At 44.6% G+C, this 19,570-nt stretch overlaps 1 protein-coding gene across 3 annotated transcripts; it reads left to right on the top strand.

Moving 5' to 3' along the window:
• The first annotated feature begins 1,995 nt into the window (after window positions 1–1,995).
• LOC124693105 (alpha-mannosidase I MNS5) lies at window positions 1,996–6,792 on the top strand. Of its 3 annotated transcripts, none has more exons than XM_047226559.1 (15): window positions 1,996–2,180; window positions 2,846–2,888; window positions 2,975–3,040; window positions 3,132–3,193; window positions 3,300–3,399; window positions 3,528–3,710; window positions 4,208–4,256; window positions 4,334–4,513; window positions 4,715–4,835; window positions 4,930–5,011; window positions 5,102–5,187; window positions 5,310–5,410; window positions 5,824–5,965; window positions 6,078–6,228; window positions 6,375–6,792. In XM_047226559.1, the coding sequence occupies exons 1-15, from the start codon at window positions 2,017–2,019 to the stop codon at window positions 6,600–6,602; spliced, it is 1,758 nt and encodes a 585-aa protein (XP_047082515.1). In that variant the 5' UTR covers window positions 1,996–2,016; the 3' UTR covers window positions 6,603–6,792. The 3 variants fall into 3 exon arrangements, with proteins under 3 accessions (XP_047082515.1, XP_047082517.1, XP_047082516.1); XM_047226561.1 differs by having other exon boundaries at window positions 6,146–6,228; window positions 6,375–6,493; XM_047226560.1 differs by lacking the exon at window positions 4,334–4,513.
• Window positions 6,793–19,570: the final 12,778 nt, after the last annotated feature.

The following is a 19,570-nucleotide window of genomic DNA, read 5'->3' as shown; positions in this document are numbered from 1 at the left end:
TTCTCCTTGGCGGCGGTGCAGATCGACGGAGGTCTGTGTGGCCTGGCCTGGCGGCGGTGGGGGATCTGCAGCAGGGGCGGCTTCTCGTTGGTGGAGGCAGTAAGGGTGGTGCGCTTGGGTGGCGATAGTTTGACGCGACGGTGACCCTTCTCTCAAAGTTGGTCGTGGTGCAGCTATGGACTAGAATGGGCTAGGATAAGACCAGGCGGAGCTAGTCATGGATGGCGGCCCCCCTGCCCTTGGCCTTGATCTAGGCCTCATTCGGGCTGGGTGGGCCCTATTGTCCGCATGGTTACAAGAGCTCATGTGGGGAGCCCATCCCTCGGCGATGGTGTGGCTGAGGTGCTAGATCCAGGCAAGCGGGCCTAGATCCGGGTGACCGCCTGGTAGCTCCGGTTGGGAGCTGCGGATTTAACTTGCTTGACGTGCCACACTTTCCATGGATCGTGTGGCTGGTCTGACCTTTCATGCGAGATCCAAGGGAGTTGTCGTGTTGGTGTCTTACCCATTTGTCGTGCGAGATCTTGGATGCCAGGCTGGCAGCCCCGGAAGGTGGATTGCGTTGGTGTTTCTTCGGCGAGCGACGTGACGGTGGTGATGGCCTTCCTCTTCGGTCATGGGGATGGTGAGGAGCCGATGGTAGGGAGATCCTGGTGTTGATGGTGCTTCGGCAAAGGCAGCTCCCAGATCGTGTTATGGAGGCCCGACTCGGGGATAGTGGGCAGCCGTAATACCGGGCGTGGTTCGAGGATTTTTTTTGGGCGAAAGCTCTTTGCTCCGGCGCCATCGGCGGCGAGGCCTGTGGGTCTCGTAACCTGCCGACGTGGGGACCTTCCCCAAGTGTGGGATCCGGGTGAAAACCTTTGACCGTCTAGTCTTGTTGACGGCGACACGTTGTGTCCTTACCCTGTTGAGGGCGTCAACGCGAAGCTTCGGTACCCTTTGGCTTGTTATGGTGTCATCGGTGGCAAGTCTTGGTTCTTTTTGTACTTCTTTTGTTTTATCTTTGATCTACTTTGCAAGACGATCTTCTCATCATGTTGTATCGATTTGGTTGTGTGTGGTTTTATTTATAAAGTGGGGCTGAAATCTGTTTCGAGGAAGCTATGCTAGTGTTTACTCGTCTTCATATGTGGGCATGATCAGCCCTGTTGAGTCTTTTTAAGTGAACATGATTCTTTACCAATTTTATTTTTCACAACCCTAGCTAACTACTACCTTCATCCTAAAATAAGGCATATTATTTCAATCAAAAGTCAACACTCACTAAATTTGATCAAATATATAGATGAGTAAACACATTATGAATATATATTTTACGCCTTTGTTAATTCTTAGTCAAGCTTAACTCGTAGACTATAGGATTGCTTGGTGATTTCTTCTAGTTATGAGTTGTAACATGGGTTGCAACTAAGTTCTGAGGTGAGAAAAATCCACGTGATTATTGGATTGCTTCGTGATTCGTGTTAACTATGAGTTGCAACAGGAGAAAAAAAATACTCTAACAGTTGTATAATGGACAAATTTGTGGTTCGTGTTAATCACGAGTTGTGACATGGGTTTCAACCGAGATTTGATAACATTAATTAAATATTAAGTTAATTCTTAGATCAAAGTTAATTCTTGGTCGATGGAGAATTAGTCACTCCCTTCCCTATGATAGGTGTACTAATATTGATTTGATATTGTAGATGTTTAAATTTATCTATAAAATAAATCAAACTTAGAGGATATTATTTTTCTATAAAATTTATACGTCACTTTTTAGTGGACGGGTACCATCCTTGCAAAAAAAATGTCAGCGTGAACGTGAATACTCCCTCCGTTCTTTTTTAATTGACTCGGATTTAGTACAAGTTTGTACTAAATTCGAGTCAATTAAAAAGGAACGGAGGGAGTAGATCTGAAATGCTTCCCAGAAAAAGGAGTTTCAAAAGAAAACCTGTCGATCAGACCCGATCCCCCCAACGAACAACATCGACCTCGGCTCCTTGTCCCACCCCGCGCGAAGCCCCCATGCCCACGCGATCTCCTTGGTCGCCCCGCCCGGCGCCGGGGCCGGTGCGGCTTGTTGCCGTCGCGCTTCTCCTCGGGGCTCTTGCCGGGGGCGCCGCTGCCAGCAGGAGCGATGGGTACGGGCACGCGAGGAGGCAGTATATGAGGAACAAAGTCGTCGAGATGTGAGTACTCCGCCGTCATGAGCTACCCTTTTGTTCGATTTCTTTCGGGTTTAGCTCGAGCTGTCCAAAGATTCGATTTTGCTGCCGTCGTCTGTTATACGGAGAAGAAGATTGTGCTAGTTCTTATGCTCTGTCTGAATAGGATTCGCGTTTAAATGATGCAAGCCCTGTTCAATTTCCTGAGACCAGTGCCCACATCTGGAGCTCACGCCTGTAACTAATGTTTGTGCCCGTGCGGTCAACGAATGACTGCGTAATCTATCTAAAGTTGTGTGGAAGCTTGGCATCTGTTTCAGTCTGCTGTTGAGTTCAGAGAATAGTTATATCACAGTCAGCAGAGCATCAATGTTGTGATGTCACTGTTTATCTGCGAGATTCTGGTCTCTTCAGTTTCTGAATCAATGCCTCTAGACTAGCGCGACGTGATAAAGCATTCAGAATACTGTTTATTGTGTTTTCACTCACTAGCCCTGCCCCTCTTTACATCAAGGCTGATAACATGCTTTCTGTCACCACTATCAATCCTGCTATCCCACATAAGTGTGTAAATGTAATGTTGCCGCCCGATAACCACCATTTAGAATACACAACCTGTATTTCCAATTCTGTTGGCCTGTGGAAATGTTTGGGTTCTACTAATACTGAATCATTTCCATCAATTTCAGGTTTTATCATGCTTATGATAACTACATGGCGTATGCATTCCCTGTATGTTTGTGAGCTATTTTTTTCAACAAAATTTGGTTCAGATGCTTATGGACAATCTAACGTTTCGTGTGCTGGTAACTTTTCAGCATGATGAACTGAAGCCTCTTACCAAAAGCTTCACTGACTCCCTCAGTGAGCTTGGCAACCTAAATGTATTAATGTATCGACAAATTTACTGTTTTCATTTGTCACAAAGCTTAAAAATACCATGGCATAATACCATCTATCTGTTCCTTCTTGTAGCTTCAACATTTACCACATGATTATAATGGATCAGCATTGACACTAGTTGAGTCATTATCAAGGTAAAAATTTAAGAAGTTTTAAGTGAACTAACACATTGTTTCTTCAAAAGCAGCACTTGTATTTGTAAGATCGATAGGTAATACATCTCTGTTTTGGCTCATGCAGTCTTGTTGTCTTAGGTAACTTCACAGAATTCGAGAGAGGGATTAGCTGGCTTTCAGAGAACCTAATTTTCGATGTTGACGCTCGAGTTAATCTTTTTGAGGTAATAACATTTGATTTTTGTAACATTTACAGCAGAACAATGACATGTTGGCCCAACGATTTTAAGCAATACTCATATTCTCACGCTTTCTCCCTCTCTTTTTCATGCTTTATTTTCTTCCTATCCAGTGCAACATAAGACTTCTTGGGGGGCTTATTTCTGCTCATATTCTTGCAAAGGACTACAACAGTCAGCTTAAAGGTGGAGTATATCAGGACCAGTTACTACATCTTGCTGAAAATTTAGGCAGCCGGTTTCTGCCAGCATTTGAGACACCTACTGGATTGCCGTATGCATGGATCAATCTTAAGGTTCATTCACAAACTTTTGACCTTTCTGATTCCAAGAGTAGTAAACCTCTGGAAGCGTATATGTTTCCTGACAGAATAATAGATTACAGTCTTATATATATTTATGTGAGGTTGTAAAGCCACTGGAAATAATGTCATCTAGATTAGTGGTGTGAGTCCAGGGTTGCTTTCAAATTTAAACAGATCCAACTGAAAAGGAACTTGGCTCTAAAAACTGAAAAGGAACTTCTGGAGGAGGTTGCCAAATTGTCTAAAAGCATATCATAACCTCTACTATCTGCGGAAAAGACTTTTTCATTGTGTGCAATGTTTACAACATTTAAGTTAGGATAGCCAGCACACTTCCTCCTACAAGATACAGTAGCAGCCCTAGCATGGAACAAAAAGTGCCAACTCTCAGCTCGTGTATATTACAATCCTGCTAATCATGACTTGGCAGGCGTTGAGCTTGTATTTTGTTGATATATCTTTTCTGATACTGTGACTACTTTTGCCAGCACGGAGTGATGGAGAATGAAACGACTGAAACAAGCACATCAGGGTGTGGTGAGTGGCACAGTATTCCTGTGTAACTCATTTATGTTGGTATTTTGAGCTTAGTTGAGATATAAAAACTTTTGCAGGTTCCCTTATCCTTGAAATGGGTGCATTGTCACGTTTGACCGGTGATTCAAGATATGAAGCTGCAGCTCTCGGGGCTCTTCGTAAGCTATGGAGCATGAGAAGCTCATTAAATCTTGTAGGCTCAACGCTTGATGTTTTGTCTGGCATGTGGATTGAATATTCGTCAGGCATTGGTGCTGGTACTACTCCTTATGCTAGCCATATGATTTACCGACCATGTTCTTGTGTAATGTGTCCATGTGTGAGCTAGCATGTAGGATGTTTAGTATCATTGTTGCTTTAACAAGTTAATCTTTTGATATTTCATTCAATTTTCCCTAATTAAATTAAACACCACATGTGTTTAACTCATATTGCTATCTCTTACAACATGTTTGCAGGAGTTGATTCATTTTACGAGTATTTGATCAAGGCATACATTCTTTTTGGAAGTGACGAGTACTGGGATATGTTTCACTCAGCTTACCTAGCGGTGCAGAAGTATTTCCGACATGGCCCATGGTGCGCCCTTTATTCATGACATCATTATTGAAATTATTCCACTTCATCCGAGTTACTTCTCATGCTTGTACTTAATAACCATCCGGCTTGACAGGTATCATGAGGCTGATATCAGGACCGGAGAAGCAACACACTGGCAACTCACTAGCCTACAGGCCTTCTGGCCTGGTGTTCAGGTTTGCTTTACTCCTTACATGGTTGATTTACCACGTTATTATGGAACTTATATTCCTCTAGTATTTTCTTACTGATATCATCATCACCAGACACTATTAGGTGATGTTGCTGCAGCAAATCTGTCACATCGTGAATTTTACAATGTATGGCAAAGGTTTGGTGTGCTTCCTGAAAGGTATTTATACCTAAAAACTATTATGTAACTGTCTCAAATAAAGTAAGAATGCATACACAAGAATGCGAGCAAAATTTGCTTTGAGATTTTCACTATTTTTATATATGCTTTATAATTTGCAGGTATCTGTTAGACTACGGAATTTTGCATCCTACAGAGAAGTATTATCCTTTACGTCCAGAGTTTGCTGAGTCTACATTTTATCTTTATCAAGCAACTAAAGGTATGATCTGCAACAACCCGCAAAAGTCTACAACTATCACATAATTACGCTTATACATCTGATGATTCCATTTCACATGATCTCTAAATAGTTTTGTTCTTTTGATATTAGTGAAACTTTTTAAGGTATTTCATATTTTCTAAAAACTTAGGGAATCTATGAGGTGTAGTAGAGTAGAAGTATATAATTCCTGTAATAGTTATCGAGACTATCTGCTACTATAGATACACTACTGTCACGGGCTGGGGGTGGATTGGATCTGAGGTTGTAGTCGTGGGATGTTTGTGGCCGTGGGTGGTACTCAGGTCGACTAAGGTGCAGGGCCCTTGTGCCTATACGTGCGACCCCACATGACAACTACACAATGTTCACTTTACTCTATTCCCAGATAGCTTACATGTACAATCTTGTAGATCCTTGGTACCTAGAAGTGGGCGAAGCTATTGTTGGATCACTCAATTACTATACTAAAGTGGAAGGAGGTTTTGCTAGTATCAGAGATGTTTCAACAATGAAACTTGAAGATCATCAGCACAGCTTCTTTCTTTCGGAAACGTAAGCTGTTATTATTCATATTGTTTCTTCAGAGTAATTTCCTGCAACACTGCTCATATAAATCTATAAATTTTATTGTTGTGCACATGACAGTTGATAACTCTTTCTACAGGTGCAAATATCTTTTTCTACTTTATGACGATTCATTCTTGAGAAATAAAAATTACATATTTACAACAGAGGGCCACCCCCTTCCGGTAAGGAGCACGTGGCATGAGAAATTTCCTAGATCTGATATTCCCACCAATTGGACATTTGTTAAGGTGATCTCTCTTTGTGACTAAGATTCCACATCACCTTACATTGAAAGCAAGTTAGGACACCATATGATGTCCTAGTTCCTACTTTTAGGAGATATTGATCTTACTTTGTTCACTGTCATTCGTAATGACATTGAAAACCTCTGCAGAATGACAACCAACCGATTCGTGCAAGTGCACTGTCATCTAAAGTCTGTCCAGAGACAATTTTCCGACAAAACGCCGGCTCCCCGTGGGAGAGTGCGTGCCACGTACCAGATGTGTTCCCTACCCACAGATGCAGGGCCGACGATGACTGCGGGATAGAGTCAGTAACATGCAAGAGGAGAACTTGCAGTATGGCTGGCTACTGTGGCCTGTGGCTGGCAGTTTACTAGTCAATGTTGTTGCAGAGATACATACTATTAGTGCATAGGATGATCATCAACACCTTGAAAATAGAATGTTACCAGATGGCTTCGGCCTAACTTTGTACACCATGATAGCATCATAGGAAATTCAAGGCACGTGAATTGTCCAAGCTCACATGTATCAAATATTGATTTATGAGTGGTTGATCTAATTTTAGCACAAATGTACATTAAAAAAAGTACTACATATGTTCCAATGAATAAGGCTTTTTTTAAAAGTCAAACTATGTAAACTTTAACATGTTTTTAGATAAATTTATTTACCTGTACACTACAAAATCAATGTCATCTTGATGCATTGAAGAATGCTTGGGGGTACCACAAGTGTAGTCAAATGGAAAATAGATTGAGCCGCAAGAACGGACTTGACAAACGGTGCGGCCCGCCGTGGTGACATACTTTCCATTCCATGCGGGTACTTTGGCGGCCGCTTTGTCCGCAAGCGGTTGGAGATGCGCACTTTTAAGGTCTCCCACCGTGAGTGGCAACCCAAGGTATTTGATTGGGAAAGAAGCTCTATCCACCGGAATGCCATGAAGGATATCATCCATGTCCACTTGCCCGCAACGAATTGGCACAACAGAGCTCTTTTGGAAATTGGTGCAACCCTTGGACGGCTACGGCTAAAGTCACCGGCGGGCAATGCAAGGTCAATTGGGATGTGGTTTGTAGACCCAAAAGCCTAGGTGGGCTTGGGGTTCTTAACACCATCTTCTTCGCCCGGGCACTCCGCTTGCGTTGGTCTTGGCTTGAATGGAAGGATCCGGATAAATTTGGGTGGGGTTGGGCAACCCGTGCAACGAAGTCGACATGGACCTTTTCTACGCCGCAACCACCATCCGCGTTGGCAATGGGGAGAAGACTCCGTTTTGGGAGGCGCCTTGGCTACATGGCGAAAAACCTAAGGATATTGCCCCTCTCATCTTCCACATCTCCACAAGAAAGAGGTGGAATATCAAGAGTGCCTTGCTCAATAACGCTTGGATCGCCAAAATTGACATGGAGGCGACTTTTTCCGTTGAGCATGTGCAACAATACTTGGCTATTTGGAATAGGCTTGCCGGGGTTGCTTTACTTCCGGGCACTTTGGATAAGATCTATTGGAATCTCACAGAAAATGGTACATACTCTTCCAAGTCCGCCTATAAGGCTCAATTCGTTGGCTCCATTTCGGCTCCTATTGGTTCTTCGGTGTGGAAGATTTGGGCTCCACCCAAGATCAAGTTCTTCGCGTGGCTTTTCGTCCAAAATAGGATTTGGACTAGCCATCGGTTGGAGAGGAGGAATTGGACTAATTGTGGGAATTGCCCCCTTTGCAATAGGGTCATGGAGTCGGTTGAACATCTTTTCGTCCATTGACGGTTCTCCATTAGGCTTTGGACGCTCATCAAGGATTGGCTTGGGCTACATCACCTTTCCCTCAACGCTTGGGATACCCTCCCCTTCTTGGAATGGTGGAGTGTGGTTACCAAGCACAAGGGCATGGCCTCCATTGCGCTCCTTGTGTCTTGGAAAATTTGGAACGAGAGGAATGCTAGTGTTCAAGAACAAGCATGCGCCCCCCATGGTGATCTTCGAGAAAGTTAAATACGAGGCTAGGTTGTGGGCTTTAGCGGGCGCTAAGCATGTGAATTTTTTGATCCCGCGAGAGTAGTCTTTTCTTTGGTTTGCTTGTAAACTCTCCCCTTAATTAATGGAATAGGGCAAGGCTTTTCGCCCTCTTTTCAAAAAAAAAATCAATGTCATTAGATCCATCATGAAATATATATTCATATGATATCTATATAATATTAGTCATTCATTTTTTAAGCTTCACTTTTCAGAAGAAAATATATGAGTCTTATTTATTGGAATGAAGGAAGTACTAACGACGTGGTCCATTCTGTTTTATCGCTGCATACCAACAACAATTAAGTAGCTGGATGGTCCGGAGTTAAGATACTCCAGTTCATTGTGACTTCCGAATCCAGTGCTACTCTCTGCCCCAAAATATACGGAGTAATTCAAGATATTAGTACAGTTAATGCAGATTACGGGATGGATGGAGTAGCATGTAATTCCATGCCATCCCAAGTTACTGAGTACCTGTTTTGTTGATCTAAATGCCCAAGTCATCTACGCATTCACTTCCGTCGATCTTCCGAAAGAGGTCATAAAGAATACTTGTGGGTGGGTGTGATAAAGTAACCGGTTGAAATGAAAGATACATTTACTAAGGTCTGATGAAATCTTTGGGGCTCTTTGCAACCATCTGCCTTTTGCTTGGCAGGTCCTGCAAAATATTACAATTTAGAAGGCAGACCAACTTCAATGTAGCATCATAGGAAATTTGTGTTATTTGATCTCATAGTTTACCTCAGGAGCATGGACACCAGCAAGCTTAGCAAACACCCAAGAGTTGATGCAACACGGTGATACCAGCTGAGATACCGTCATGCCAAAGAAAGTGTGTCATAATCTATCACACATTCAAGCAGCACACAACACTCTCCAGTGCGACATTTGTACAGCCACTTACCTTTGTATAATCATTGCCATGCGAATGGACAATACTTCCATCCCAGCACGCAATCGATGCTCCCAAACATCACAGGAAATTATCTCGCTTCGTTTTGTGTCAGGATTCAAGTTATGTCTTCTTAATTTGCTACTCTCAAATAAATTGGTCCAAACACTGCTACCATTGTGCGACAAAACCTGTACACACTCTCGTGGACTCAAATATGCCTAGATTGTCATATTTTATATTTTGGAGGAACTCCATATATAAGAGCATCTTCACTCGTTTGGTCTCCCCACGCCGAAGTCTGGACGAAACAACCGTCGGATTGAACGAAATTAATTCGTGGGGAGAACCATATTTCCAGTCGTCCACTCGGAGTTCGGCGGACAAAGTCAAAATTCAAACAAAACGAAGTCCTGCTACAAATACGTCCAGGTCGGCAAAAGGATCAGCCACAGATCGGCGATCGGAGGGAAATTACACTGAAACAGGGCGTCGGCAGTCCCGTCTGGCACGGCGATGTCTGACGGCCCAGTTTCGTCACACGCCGTGGTCGAAGCGGCGGCAGTCGACGTCGTAGACGGTGAGGGCGAAGCACTGGCCGGAGTGGGTCGGAGGATGTCGGTGCGATGGCCCTCGTACCAAATCCTCGTCTCCTCATCCATCAGGGTTGTGTTGCCGCCCATCAGAAATGCCAAGTCTGTGTTCCTCTTCTTCGTCGCGGCCGTCGTCTTCAGCAGGGCGATCCGGGCGCCTTGGTTGGCGAGCATCTCCCTCCACCTGCCGTCGAACTTGTCGTCCCTCCCGGCGGCGTGCGTCCTCGTGTCGGCCCAACACTTGTCGAACGACGCCTGCATCCTCTCGGCGGGATGGCCCATCTTTTTCAGATCTTTGAGCTTTTTCTGGCCGAGTTCCGGGCGGCCATCCGACGAGCCTGGCGCCGGAGCGTCGGGGTTGTACTGTTCGGTTTTGCTCTTTGAGAGGCTCGTGCGGGTTTCCGTCCACTTCTCGCACTTCTCGATGCGGGAGAAGATGTTCAGAAACTTGAACGTCAAGCCGGTGTCGTCGTGGTACATGTCGAAAGCACGACACACCTGCGATAAAATAGGGCGGCGATATGGGTCAGCTCACGGTGATCAGTACATGCAGGGTCGACGGAGAAGCCACGGCGTATGCATACCTTGGCTTCAAAGTCTTCGCCGCTCACCGGCAGTTTTTTGAGCTCCTCCTGTATGCCGTGGCATTTGTTGCACGCCGTCTGTATGATCCCCCAATGGGTGTCCATGGCCTTGTCTCCCCGGTTCATGATCGTCTTGTTGAAGTAGGGATAAAAAAGATCATTAAAAAAGCGTGAGCCGTTATTAAAACATTATAAAGTTGATGATTCCCACCAAGAATTTGATCGCCAGGTCGGGCTAATTCCATACGAATCAGTACGGAGAAGCATGTGCCCATCACTCCTGCAATGGCACCGAAGATGAAATATAGAGTACCAATATCCTTGTGGTTAGTGGAGAAGAGCCATCGAACCAGATGCTCGTCGAACGCCTGCTTCACTCGAAGCAAGTACGTCTCGTAGTTCTGATTCGCCCCGGTTATGTCGTTCATGGACACGGCCATCCAAGCTTCGGCGAGGCACTCCTCTTCCCTCGGCGTCCATTTGATGCGCGGTTCGGCCAGCGGCGGGTCCTTCTTCCTCTTCTTCTTTGCCTTCGGCAGGTTGGCGTCGGCGACCCCGGCTTCAGTTGGTTCTTCCTCTTCTTCTTCTTCGACGACTTGGCTTCCGTCGGCCACATCCTCCACGCACTCGTTGCACGCCGTGACAGTCGCCCTCTGATACGTCTCTGACGTATCGATAATTTCTTATGTTCCATGCCACATTATTGATGATATCTACATGTTTTATGCACATTATATGTCATATTTATGCGTTTTCCGGAACTAACCTATTGACGAGATGCCGAAGGGCCGTTCCTCGTTTTCTGCTGTTTTTGGTTCCGAAATCCTAGTAAGGAAATATTCTCGGAATCGGACGAAATCAAGACCCAGCATCCTATTTTGCCCGGAAGCATCCGGAACACCCGAGAACCGCCAGAGAGGGGGCACAGGCCCACGGGACCATAGGCCGGCGCGGCCTGGGGGTGGCCCACGCCACCCTATGGTGTCGCCGCCTCTTCGACCCTCTGACGCCGCCTCTTCGCCTATAAGAAGCCCCTGGACCTAAAACCTCGATATGAAAAAGCCACGGTACGAGAAACCTTCCAGAGCCGCCGCCATCGCGAAGCCAAGATCTGGGGGACAGGAGTCCCTGTTCCGGCACGCCGCCGGGGCGGGGAAGTGCCCCCGGAAGGCTCCTCCATCGACACCACCGCCATCTTCATCAACGCTCATTGTCTCCCATGAGGAGGGAGTAGTTCTCCATCAAGGCTCGGGGTTGTACCGGTAGCTATGTGGTTAATCTCTCTCCTATGTGCTTCAATACAATAATCTCATGAGCTGCCTTACATGATTGAGATTCATATGATGATGCTTGTAATCTAGATGTCATTATGCTAGTCAAGTGAGTTTTACTTATGTGATCTCCGGAGACTCCTTGTCCCACGTGTGTAAAGGTGACAGTGTGTGCACCGTGTGGGTCTCTTAGGCTATATTTCACAGAATACTTATTCACCTGTTATGAATGGCGTAGTGAAGTGCTTATTTATATCTCTTTATGATTGCAATGTGTTTTGTATCACAATTTATCTATGTGCTACTCTAGTGATGTTATTAAAGTAGTTTTATTCCTCCCGTACGGTGTAATGGTGACAGTGTGTGCATCCGTGTTAGTACTTGGCGTAGGCTATGATTATGATCTCTTGTAGATTATAAAGTTAACTATTGCTATGATGGTATTGATGTGATCTATTCCTCATGCATAGTGTGAAGGTGACAGTGTGCATGATGTGTTAGTACTTGGTTTAGTCGTGTTGATCTTTCATGCACTCTAAGGTTATTTAAATATGAACATTGAATTGTGGAGCTTGTTAACTCCGGCATTGAGGGTTCGTGTAATCCTACGCAATGTGTTCATCATCCAACAAGAGAGTGTAGAGGATGCATTTATCTATTCTGTTATGTGATCAATGTTGAGAGTGTCCACTAGTGAAAGTGTAATCCCTAGGCCTTGTTCCTAAATACTGCTATCGCTGCTTGTTTACTGTTTCATTGTGTTACTACTGCTACCATATTACCACCATTAACTACACGCCGACAAGCTATTTTCTCAGCGCACGTCACTACGCTCATATTCATTCATACCACCCGTATTTCACTATCTCTTCGCCGAACTAGTGCACCTATTAGGTGTGTTGGGGACACAAGAGACTTCTTGTTTTGTGGTTGCAGAGGTTGCATGAGAGGGATATCTTTGACCTCTTCCTCCACGAGATCGATAAACCTTGGGTGATCCACTTAAGGGAAACTTGCTGCTGTTCTACAAACCTCTACTCTTGGAGGCCCAACACTGTCTACAAGAATAGAAGCTCCCGTAGACATCAAGAAATTTTCTGGCGCCGTTGCCGGGGAGGAAAGGTAAAAGGTACTCACACTCCGGATCTCGGCTACTAAGCTATTTTCTCCGTTGTAAGTACTCGAAGCTATTTCCTTTAGATCCTGCAATTGCATCTTTTTGTTTCTTGTTTACACTAGTTTGGCATAATGGACAAAAATGAGCTTCTTATTCTATTTCCTGATTTAAGACATGGATGGTTCGATGCGAAAATTAAAAAACCTATGGAACATATTAGTATGAACGCTTTGAATACCATTGTTACTAATGATATAGAAAGTTCTAAGCTTGGGGAAGCTGGCTTTGATGAGCATGATATTTTTAGTCCCCCAAGCATTGAGGAGAAAATTTACTTTGATGATACTTTGCCTCCTATTTATGATGATTATAATGATAGTGGTCTTTTGGTGCCACCTATTATGGAGAGTAAATTTTATTATGATTATACTATGCCTCCTACACTTGATGAGAATAATAATGATAGCTACTTTGTTGAATTTGCTCCCACTACAACTAGTAAAATTGATTATGCTTATGTGGAGAGTAATAATTTTATGCATGAGACTCATGATAAGAATGCTTTATGTGATAGTTATATTGTTGAGTTTGCTCATGTTGCTACTGAAAGTTATTATGAGAGAGGAAAATATGGTTGTAGAAATTCTTCATGTTACTAAAATGCCTCTCTATGTGGTGAAATTTTTGAAGCTACACTTGTTTTATCTTCCTATGCTTGTCACTTTGCTCTTCATGAACTTGTTTATTTACAAGACTCCTATGCATAGGAAGCATGTTAGACTTAAATGTGTTTTGAATTTGTCTCTTGATGCTCTCTTTTGCTTCGAATACTATTTCTTGCGAGTGCATCATTAAAACTACTTGAGCCCATCTTAATGGCTAAAAGAAAGAACTTCTTGGGAGATAACCCATGTGTTATTTTGCTACAGTACTTTGTTTTATATTTGTGTTTTGGAAGTTGTTTACTACTGTAGCAACCTCTCCTTATCTTAGTTTTGTGTTTTGTTGTGCCAAGTAAAGTCGTTGATAGTAAGGTTCATACTAGATTTGGATTATCGCGCAGAAACAGATTTCTTTGCTTGTCACGAATCTGGGCCTAATTCTCTGTAGGTAACTCAGAAAATTATGCCAATTTACGTGAGTGATCCTCAGATATGTACGCAACTTTCATTCAATTTGGGCATTTTCATTTGAGCAAGTCTGGTGCCTCAATAAAATCCATCTTTACGGACTTTTCGTTTTGACAGATTACTGCCTTTTATTTCGCATTGCCTCTTTTGCTATGTTGGATGAATTTCTTTGATCCATTAATGTCCAGTAGCTTTATGCAATGTCCAGAAGTGTTAAGAATGATTGTGTCACCTCTGAACATGTTAATTTTTAATTATGCACTAACCCTCTAATGAGTTTGTTTCGAGTTTGGTGTGGAGGAAGTTTTCAAGGGTCAAGAGAGGAGGATGATATACTACGATCAAGAAGAGTGAAAAGTCTAAGCTTGGGGATGCCCCGGTGGTTCACCCTGCATATTTCAAGAAGACTCAAGCATCTAAGCTTGGGGATGCCCAAGGCATCCCTTCTTCATCGACAACTTATTAGGTTCCTTCTCTTGAAACTATATTTTTATTCGGTCACATCTTATGTACTTTACTTGGAGCGTCTGTGTGCTTTTGTTTTTATTTTTGTTTGAATAAATGCTTGTGTGGGAGAGAGACACGCTCCGCTGGTTCATATGAACACATTGTTCTTCGCTTTATCTTTTAGTGTTCATGGCGAAGGTTAAAACTGCTTCGTTCATTTTTATATGGTTGGAAACGGGAAATGCTACATGTAGTAATTGATAAAATGTCTTGGATAATTTGATACTTGGCAATTGTTGTGCTCATGTTTAAGCTCTTGCATCATATACTTTGCACCCATTAATGAAGAAATGCATAGAGCTTGCTAAAATTTGGTTTGCATAATTGGTCTCTCTAAAGTCTAGATAATTTCTAGTATTGAGTTTTGAACAACAAGGAAGACGGTGTAGAAGTCTTATAATGTTTACAATATGTCTTTTATGTGAGTTTTGCTGCACCGTTCATCCTTGTGTTTGTTTCAAATAACCTTGCTAGCCTAAACCTTGTATCGAGAGGGAATACTTCTCATGCATCCAAAATCCTTGAGCCAACCACTATGCCATTTGTGTCCACCATACCTACCTACTACATGGTATTTCTCCGCCATTCCAAAGTAAATTGCTTGAGTGCTACCTTTAAATAATTCAAAATTTATCACCTCTTATTTGTGTCAATGTTTTATAGCTCATGAGGAAGTATGTGGTGTTTTATCTTTCGATCTTGTCATTTACTTACGCATGTACTTTCACAATGGACTAGTGGCTTCATCCGCTTATCCAATAATTTTGCAAAAGAGCTGGCAATGGGGTTCCCAGTCCAGATTAATTAACTTGCATTAATAATTCTCTTCACATGTTTTGCTCGATTCATCGGTAAGCAACTTAATTTTGCAAATAGACACTCCTCCATGGTGTGTGAATGTTGGAAGGCACCCGAGGATTCGGTTAGCCATGGCTTGTGTAAGCAAAAGGTTGGGAGGAGTGTCATCCATAAATAAAGAAAAACTAAACTAAAGTACATGTGTAAACAAAAGAGAAGAGGGATGATCTACCTTGCTGGTAGAGATAACGTCCTTCATGGGAGCCGCTCTTGAAAGTCTGGTTGATAAGGTAGTTAGAATGCCCACTACCATTCGTTGACAACAACAAACACCTCTCAAAATTTTACTTTTATGCTCTCTATATGTTTTCAAAACCAAAGCTCTAGCACAAATATAGCAATCAATGCTTTCCTCTGCGAAGGGCCATTCTTTTACTTTTATGTTGAGTCAGTTCACCTATCTCTCTCCACCTCAAGAAGCAAACACTTGTGTGAACTGTGCATTGATTCTTACATACTTGCATATTGCACTTGTTATATTACTCTATGTTGACAATATCCATGAGATATACATGTTACAAGTTGAAAGCAACCGCTGAAACTTAATCTTCCATTGTGTTGCTTCAATGTCTTTACTTTAAATTATTGCTTTATGAATTAACTCTTATGCAAGACTTATTGATGCCTGTCTTGAAAGTGCTATTCATGAAAAGTCATTGCTTTATGATTCGAGTTGTTTACTCATGTCATTACCATTGTTTTGATCGCTGCATTCATTACATATGTTTACAATATGATCAAGTTTATGATGGCATGTCACTCCGTGAAATTATCTTTGTTTATCGTTTACACTGCCGGGACGAGCGAGAACTAAGCTTAGGGATGCCGATACGTCTCGACGTATCGATAATTTCTTATGTTCCATGCCACATTATTGATGATATCTACATGTTTTATGCACATTATATGTCATATTTATGCGTTTTCCGGAACTAACCTATTGACGAGATGCCGAAGGGCCGGTCTCGTTTTACTGCTTGTTTTTGGTTCCAGAAATCCTAGTAAGGAAATATTCTCGGAATCGGACGAAATCAAGACCCAAGCATCCTATTTTGCCCGAAGCATCCGGAACACCCGAGAACCGCCGGAGAGGGGGCACGAGGCCCACGGGACCATAGGCCGGCGCGGCCAGGGGTGGCCCGCGCCACCCTATGGTGTCGCCGCCTCTTCGACCCTCTGACGCCGCCTCTTCGCCTATAAGAAGCCCCTGGACCTAAAACCTCGATACGAAAAAGCCACGGTACGAGAAACCTTCCAGAGCCGCCGCCATCGCGAAGCCAAGATCTGGGGGCAGGAGTCTTCGTTCCGGCACGCCGCCGGGGCGGGGAAGTGCCCCTGAAGGCTCCTCCATCGACTCCACCGCCATCTTCATCAACGCTGCTTGTCTCCCATGAGGAGGGAGTAGTTCTCCATCGAGGCTCGGGGCTGTACCGGTAGCTATGTGGTTAATCTCTCTCCTATGTGCTTCAATACAATAATCTCATGAGCTGCCTTACATGATTGAGATTCATATGATGATGCTTGTAATCTAGATGTCATTATGCTAGTCAAGTGAGTTTTACTTATGTGATCTCCGGAGACTCCTTGTCCCACGTGTGTAAAGGTGACAGTGTGTGCACCGTGTGGGTCTCTTAGGCTATATTTCATAGAATACTTATTCACTGTTATGAATGGCGTAGTGAAGTGCTTATTTATATCTCTTTATGATTGCAATGTGTTTTGTATCACAATTTATCTATGTGCTACTCTAGTGATGTTATTAAAGTAGTTTTATTCCTCCTGCACGGTGTAATGGTGACAATGTGTGCATCCGTGTTAGTACTTGGCGTATGCTATGATTATGATCTCTTGTAGATTATGAAGTTAACTATTGCTATGATGGTATTGATGTGATCTATTCCTCCTACATAGTGTGAAGGTGACAGTGTGCATGTTGTGTTAGTACTTGGTTTAGTCGTGTTGATCTTTCATGCACTCTAAGGTTATTTAAATATGAACATTGAATTGTGGAGCTTGTTAACTCCGGCATTGAGGGTTCGTGTAATCCTACGCAATGTGTTCATCATCCAACGAGAGAGTGTAGAGTATGCATTTATTTATTCTGTTATGTGATCAAAGTTGAGAGTGTCCACTAGTGAAAGTGTAATCCCTAGGCCTTGTTCCTAAATACTGCTATCGCTGCTTGTTTACTTGCTTTACTCTGCGTTACTACTGCTACCATATTACCACCATTAACTACACGCCAGACAAGCTATTTTCTCGGCGCCGTTACTACTCGCTCATATTCATTCATACCACCTGTATTTCACTATCTCTTCGCCGAACTAGTGCACCTATTATGTGTGTTGGGGACACAAGAGACTTCTTGTTTTGTGGTTGCAGGGTTGCATGAGAGGGATATCTTTGACCTCTTCCTCCCTGAGATCGATAAACCTTGGGTGATCCACTTAAGGGAAACTTGCTGCTGTTCTACAAACCTCTGCTCTTGGAGGCCCAACACTGTCTACAAGAATAGAAGCTCCCGTAGACATCACCCTCGCCCTCGCCTCCTCTTGCGTGAAGAACCCCGGGCTCGCAGCGGCGGCCATGGAGCCGGAGTTGATCATCTCGTTCATCACCTCGTCGTTCGGCACCGCCGTCGCACCGAACGGGAGTGGCCCTCGTCGAAGGGCCGGTGAGAAGCCCTCGTTCAGGTTGCCGCCGGCGAGATTGGGCGGCGATGGCTTGAACCTGGACGTTTGGCCGTAGGTCGCCTCTTGGAACATGGCAGGCGACGACGGCGAGAAGCTCGAAGGGGAGAAAGCGGACAGGGAAGTGCTTGTACCTTGGATCGGCCACTGGCCGGGGAACACGGCGGCGCCGCCGCCGCCGTGAGCATGGCCCATGCTCATGGCCATGGAGACCTTCCTCGCTTGCTCGTCCTTCGCCGTCAACGCCACCCTCTTCGCGTTGAGTTTCTTCTCCCTCTCCACCTTGGCACTTGTTTCGATCTGTGCCGGAGCTCGTCCGCCGCCCACTGTGCGTTGGACACACCCGGCGGCCGCTCCTTCTTCGGCCGCGACTTCCTCGGCTTCGGCGGCATGGTAGTGGACGAGAAAGAGGAGGAGGAGAATGGAGACGGCTTCACAAATTCGGCGGGAGAGAATGGGGATATGCAAGCAAATTGGAGGGAAATCGACAGGATTTGACGGTCCAGTCGCCGACTACGAGGGTCCACACGCCTCTTTCGCGCCAAATTCTTTCGTTCGGAGTCCCCGAGCGCGCCTCGGGGGACCGGGGATGGCGTGGGCTCGCCGGATGAATTTAGGCCCAAATCCGGACGAAATCGAGGAACCGGGGGCGCGACTGGGCCGAATTACGCTATCGGGATGAGAAAATCGTCGCTCGGGGGGCCTGTCGGGGAGACGAGTGGGGATGCTCTAAGACACCTCAAGGTTGTCGTGCATTTTTTAACTGATGACAAACCAACCAATCCGGTGTCGTCTCTTGCACATGAAGTAGTCATCATACTCACTCACATCATTCACAATCCGCATGAACAACTACTTGTTCCTCCTAAAGCGCCACCGAAAGTCCTTGGGCGTATGTGTTGCCTCGTTAGCAAAATAGTCGGTCTCAAAGCATAAGAGCACCATGATAGCCGAAGGAGGAGGGGCAATGTAGGAGGAGGGGGTATCAATGTATTGTGGATGTGGTGGCTAGGTTTTCTTTCGTTATTGTGGGACTCTTCCCTCCAGTGTAAGAGTATCGTTCTTTTAGTTCAACTCTCGATCCTTCTTTCACCTTCGAGAGCCCCTTGATAGCCGTAAGAGCTTTCCCCTGTCTAGCCCGATCCCGAGCATCCTCCGCCGGCGTTGCTGGCTGGAGTTGGGGAGGGAAACGAGCCCGGTGTAGTGTATATAGTAGGGCTGGGTCTAGGTTAGGTTCAAGCTTTGTGTTGTTCGGCCTTGTGCCGGTTTGGAGTCAGTCGTCACCGAAGTTGAGAAGCGGGTGGCAGCGGTGTTCTTGTTATGGTTTGCTTGCCAAGTCCACGGTGGGGGCGAGCCATCGAGATATCCTCGACTAAGCTCAGTCGAGTCTCCGAACTGGAAGGTTTCTCCCTCAATCATCTATGTTCCAGATTGATTTGGTGCTTCACATAAGGAGTTCTTTGGGGAGTACTAGCCACCCTCGAGGTTGCTAGTCAAAGTTCTCCAGGAGGCCTCTAAATCCGATGGCTGAAGGACGGTCTACATCGAGCTCATCCTCACTGGACGACGCTCACCAGGAGTCTCTCTATAGCGATAGAAGGGCGGTCTCTGCCGCTCCAATAACTGGTTTGGCCGAAGGGCAACGTCTTCAACATCCTAAGCAAGTTGTCGTTTCGGAC

Source organism: Lolium rigidum, chromosome 2 (genome assembly GCF_022539505.1).
Source record: "Lolium rigidum isolate FL_2022 chromosome 2, APGP_CSIRO_Lrig_0.1, whole genome shotgun sequence".
NCBI lineage: Eukaryota > Viridiplantae > Streptophyta > Magnoliopsida > Poales > Poaceae > Lolium > Lolium rigidum.
The sequence above is the reverse complement of the archived record's forward strand: the minus strand, read 5'-3'. Positions and strand labels throughout refer to the sequence as shown.